Source organism: Rhea pennata, chromosome 13, assembly GCF_028389875.1.
Source record: "Rhea pennata isolate bPtePen1 chromosome 13, bPtePen1.pri, whole genome shotgun sequence".
Classification (NCBI taxonomy): Eukaryota; Metazoa; Chordata; class Aves; order Rheiformes; family Rheidae; genus Rhea; species Rhea pennata.
The window spans coordinates 12,748,392-12,754,391 of NC_084675.1; the positions used below are offsets into that span (position 1 = coordinate 12,748,392).

General features: G+C 41.9%; 1 protein-coding gene across 1 annotated transcript in view; it reads right to left on the minus strand.

The window, feature by feature from the left end:
• SLC7A10 (solute carrier family 7 member 10) overlaps positions 1-5,442 on the minus strand; it is a 47,215-nt gene extending 41,773 nt beyond the window's left edge. Inside the window, exon 1 of the mRNA XM_062586233.1 lies at positions 5,340-5,442. Within this exon, the coding sequence (XP_062442217.1) occupies positions 5,340-5,442 (103 nt within the window). The remainder of the gene's footprint in view (positions 1-5,339) is intronic.
• Between the last annotated feature and the right edge of the window lie 558 nt (positions 5,443-6,000).

Consider the following 6,000-nt stretch of genomic DNA (forward strand, 5'->3'; position numbering starts at 1 on the left):
GTGTAGAAAGGCACTTCGGTGGACAAACACAACTGCTTTCTATGTGCTGCAAGACTCAATTCAGAAAAACATAAAGTAGTTTTGTTCTTCTTCTTTGCTGCAAGGAATCTCTAATTACAACTCTCCTCACCCCTGTGCCTTCCCCCCCGGCTCCCTGTGGCCTGTGAAATCAGTCTCAGAGGTAAGCCTCTAGCCCAAAGAAGCTGCACATTTTCTCCCTAGAATTTTACCAAGCTTAATCAGAACTTTGCCATGGTTTCACTTGCAGGTGAACTTACAGGATGTTTTCAGCTCCCTAAACTCAGGTGAGCATCTATCAACTCCAAATGATGTTGATAAATATCTGCATGTTGGCACAGCCATGAAGGACACTAAAACATGATATCACCCTAAAATGGGTTTGGGAGAACAGGGATACATAAATGTAACTTGCACAACATATTTGGATGGGCATTCCTAGATTTTTCTTTCAAAATGTGAAGTCTGATCTTTTTCAGCAGTGAAAACCTTTTTCACAATGAGTATCATGCCAAATTACAGACACTTATCAGCTTTTTTGTACATGGAACCTGGGTATTTAATATTCAGTAAAACTGAACATGAAACAGACTCTTGATTGTACAAAAAAAAATCTTTACAAACACTACAAAACTGTCTTTTTTCACTACTAAAGCAGACATAGTACTTATCTCAAACAAAAACTGACTGCTGCCTTTATTTGAATACAATTTGAGTTTAGAAAAGAATAAGATGTTGAATTATGTTTCTCTACAGACCAAAATTGGATCTATCTTATTGTTCTGGAAAAATGTAGTCATATTTGTGGAAATACATTGTGTGCCACATCAGCAAATGTCATGTGGGATAGAATGCTCAATATAGTAGTTAGCCAGGTGCATGACAGAGATAAGGAAGACTCTTTTCAGAAATCACTATTTTTTTTTCTTTGAGAGAACCACTGAGGAAATAAATCTATACTACTGCCATGAATCAGTGAACGTAACCAGCTGGCTATAAAAGTGAAATGCTCGCACACAGATTAGAGAGAGAACAGATTCTTCCTGCAACACCGTTGTTTTCCATGATCTTGAGTAATATTAGGAAGAAATCATCTAAAAATTGTGGATTTTGTTGTTTTTCTTATATTTCTTCCTGCTACAGTTCCGCAACATGAATGCTATTCCAGTAATGTCCATTTGGCCTGTCTAGGAATGAGCTTCTAATCATTCAGTATGTTACTTGATATAATGGTGAACCTGACAGTATGTCAGCTAATTAAATGACCAATAACCATCTCCTTAAGTAATTGTAGTATATGAAGGATAATTGGAGAGGACTCTGCAAGTAGCAGGTGGTAACACATATCCATTTTTCACTTGAGTCCTGTCATTTTATGAGAAACATTAAAACTATTCTCAATCCATGTGTTCTTCTTCACTAGTGTTTTGTTAAAATAGTAGGCTAAGGAATCCTGTAGAGTAGGTTTCTGTCTATAAAGACTGCCTGTGGGATGTAGGGTGAGTTAGAATGACAGAAGACATAGTTGTAAGAAGGGAGTGAATCTACATGCAGGAAGGCTGGTAAATAGAATTTTCTATGAATGGCCAAGAGGAAATGATCATATCTAGTGCAATTACACCTCTGAACCTGGTGGTATCTCAGAAGCACTGTCCTTGGAAATGATACTACTTAGGCAAATGAAGACTTGCCTGTGGATGTACCCAGAACTATTCGTAAATGAATGCACGGTCAGGCAGGTGTAATAATAACCAATGAAATAATTTGTTTATCCAGATCATGACGATCCATCAAGGTAATGGTATTTGTACTACATATTAGGACAATCCTGATATAAGGAGCCATCTCCAATGTGAGGGGGCTTTTGAGGTTTTGCTCTTTCTGCTGAGACCATCTAATGCTAACTGTGGAAAAAAGTGAGTATTTGGCCTCTTTGTGGGTGATGTGGACATACGCATTATGGAAAGTATGTAGCAATAACTGAATATATTGTTCATAGGCCATATAATAATAATTTTGATATTATCACTGAGGGAAGGCTTTGAATTGGGAACTTGTTTTTAAGTGGTACTCCAAACATTTTTTTAAGCAATACAAAATCAAGTGATACAGGTAACTTGATAGCCCGTGCTCAGCAATAGAAGAAGATTTATTTAGTTTTAGCTGACACACTTTATTGTGGCTTAATCTGTAGGTCTTCTTGTGGGTGTTACACAGCCTGACATTAAAATCATTCCCATGCATACAATAGCCATTCTAAAACATGAGTGTGGCTCTATAGCTTCTTTCATGAAACTTTTACAGGTGGGAAACTGAGTGAACAAATGTTTTAAGAAATGTTTATATTTTGCTTGTTTTATATAAAACTTCTCAGTTTGTACCACAAGTTATATATGTGGTTTTGTCTAAAGTTGAACGTACATTTTGAATGCAAGAATGTGAACTTTGTTATTCAGATTGAAAGTATCAGGCTGGTATCAGACATTAATCAGACTGGTGTTTTTAATTCTTGTACTTTCCTAAAGAACAGTGGAATGTGGTAGAAATTACACAGAGCCAAGTTATAGAGCTTCTTATTTTGTTTTTAATCTACACAGTCAAAGTTCCCACTGAAAGCACCGAGTAAGAACTTTTGTATAGCTCATATTCTTAGGTACATAGAAAAGTTAGATGTGTAATTATGGTCACTGCATATGGAGCTCTACAAAAGATATGTAAGCAGCTATGTAGAACATACATAAAATAACTGTCAAATTAAACAGTGCACTTAGATTTGTCTGCTAAATAAATACTAACTGGGTTTTCAAGCAATGAGATAGTATCTGTAAGTTATTTAGTAGACAATGTGTTACTACTTTTCAAGCGGTATATACTCATTTAATCTGAGTATTGGTAAACTTTATTTTCAGCATAATTAAGTGCATTAGAAAATTATTAATAACTGAATCTGTAAGAGATTTGTTTTCCCTGTATATGACCATGCTTAAGACAGAACAGTTTGGGTGCTCCTACAGTGAGTCTCAGGCACTTTCCAAAACTCTATTGCAGGGATAAACTGCCAGAAAGACTTGTTACTATTATTAAACACAGTGTTCGGCTTTAGTCATTAAGCATCAGAACAGAAAGTTTTTTGTATATAGTATCTGAACTTATATTAGGATACCCAGAAGGGAGTTTTCTGCCTTAACATCAAACAACCTTTGGACTCGCTTTCTCTGAGTATCCCTGTTTGAATGCAATTAAAAAAAAAGGTTAAGGTTATGAAAGGTAGTCTTAAGTGACATAAGAAAGCAAAGGAAGAAGCTGGGGAAAATAGGGAGACTGTCCTACGGGATGGAACTAGGACACGCAGCCTTATATTCCTAATTCCTTTTATTTTTGAGTATTTTTTGTTATATGAACTGGTAGTTCTTAGAGCAAAGCATTTCAAACATCTGTAAAGGGAGGATTTAAATTTGAAAGGATGTCTTGTGAGTATATTATGATGACATAAAAATTTTCATTGTATCAACAAATATTTCAGTTGTAAAAGTTGTAAGAATGTTGTCCTAAAACTCAACAGGTAGAAAGAAGACAAAAAAGAAGCAGCTATTTTGCAGGGAATTAGCACAGGACTTGGGTGTTGCAGAGCAGCTGACAAGATGGGTGTCTGCCTCTCTTGTCACGTAGCTTTCAAGTAATGTGACTTTGACATGGAACACACTGGCATTTGATATCTTAACATTTGAAAGAACAAATAATAGATATGAACAGATAATGCATGATGATGGCCCACATGAGAATCCTGTTCTGTCATCGGCGCAAAAGTATGTGACACCGTATCCATTTTTTCCCCCACATTCAATCATTTGGATGAAAGTCTTCCCACTTAGATGTCAGATTTTATCATACAGAAGATTTGCGAGCGACGTGGTTGCCTAATATCAGTTCAGGTTAACAGGTAGTTTAGTTTTCTGCAGAGAGTCTTAAATAAGACTTCTCATTTAACTTGCTCAATAATGGCTTTCAAGCCAATTTTGGATACTTTAGCATCCTCAATTTTCAGGTTGCCACATTCTATGTAGAGGCATCATCTACAAAGCCACTGCTATTACTATATATTTCTTTTTACTATTGAAGATTTTGATACATGATGTAATTTCATATATGCATCCACACGTGCATAAACAAAAATCAAACCCAGATCTAATAAGATGTTAGGGTTGTTTTTCAAACTTCTTTTATAAAAATGTAGGGGAATTCGCAGCAGAACTTCTAGGTTTTCTTTGGCAATGCAGATAATCTAATACTTAAACTGCTTGACAGTACTAGAATTTCTCGTAAATATCAGCATTTTTCGCTACTCAAATGTCTGTCTCTGCTAAGAGAGGATGTTTTACAATATTCTTTTTGTACAAGAGTTACATATTTATTCTGCTTGCAACATGTTGCAAATATCATGTTGTAAGTCAATATGGCTGATTGATCTGGGAAAGGATCTGAAAAAAGCTAGATGCAAGTTTTAAGCTATAGTTATCTAAAGCTAGAACTAACAGATGATGTAGATGCCCTAAAGTCAATTTAGACTCTATTATTGCAGATACAAGCCTGAGAAATGGTCCCAACCCCATGCGCTGGTGGTCCTGAGACAGAAACCAGAGGTTTTGTCAGAAAAAGCACGCGTAGGTCTGCCAGGGAGCAGTGGGAAGGGGAATCGTACCGCTGCTGACGGCCGTCCCACCGTGTCCTGTTGTGTTAGCACCAGTCCCGTGACACTGGGTGACTTTTTGAGGACCCAAGCTACCACTTTCCCCTTGAGAAAACCCAATTTGAAATAAAAGAAGGACATTTTTAGCCTGTATGAGTTCAGGGAAAACCTTAGAAATAATTAAAAAAAAAAAACCCAAATAAACCTTAACCTGAAGGCCATGAGGACCCAGGCACAGAAAAATCCCGTTTTAGGGTATCTCGTGATTTTGTGGTGAGCCGAGTGAGTGTGTGGGGGGTGGCTTTTCTCCGTGTTTTCTTGGTCCAGGACCACCTGCACGGCTGGAGCAGGACTGCGCGCTGTAGGAAACACCGCGCCGCTGTCCCTGCCGCCGCTATCCAACTTACTGCTGCCCGAGAGGCCGTGTCCGAGGCAAAAACAGCCGGCAATCTTTCAGGTGCTGCTGCAGGAACTTTGCCTGGGAACTTGGATTTCGTTTGACCCCTAACGTGCCCGACCTTTTATATATACATACACACACACACACACACACACATATATATATATATTTCGTGTGTGTCTATTTCAAAGCTGGATAGCGGTGTGAGACCGTTAGGTCCCGCACCGCCCTTACCGATGATGATGGCACAGGCGCTGACCAGCCCGATCTCCTTCTTCAGCGCCACTCGCGCGGGGCCGCCCGGCGCGCCGCGCTGCTCGCCGTCCCCGCCGGCCATCGCTGCCCGCCGCCGCCGCCGCTCTGCCCGCCGCCCGCCCGCCCGCGGCCGCGCGCATGCGCCGCCCCCCGCCCGCGGCCCGGCCCGGCCCTGCCCGGGCGGTCACCGCGGGGCGCGTGTCAGGGCGGGCAGGTGCGCGCGGGGCGGCGGCGCGAGGCGCGTGTCAGGGCGCGCGCGCGCGCGGGGCGTCCTTCGCCCTCTGAGGCGAGGCGGCCGCCATCAGGCCCCCCCGGCCCCGCCGGCGTTGGGGCTGCGTTTCTGCAGGGCCGTGCAGGCGGCAATGCCCTTCCTGCTGTGCGCCAGGCTCCAGGGTGCTGTCCCGCCTGTCTTCCTGGCCCTAATTCGTGGAAGTTTGTACCCAGGGAGCGCGAGTGTGCGCTCGGGTTTGAGTGTGATGGCAGGAGGGTCCCCAAGGCTGCGGTCGAGCATCGAAGGCACAGTGGTGTCATGCAGCGTGTGCCTGAGGTGGTCGTCGCTGGTCTGGTGGAGCCGCCTGTGGTTTTTTGGCGTGGCTGGGGGTGCTCCTGGTGCCTATGTGCTGAGGGGCGCCCTGTGGGT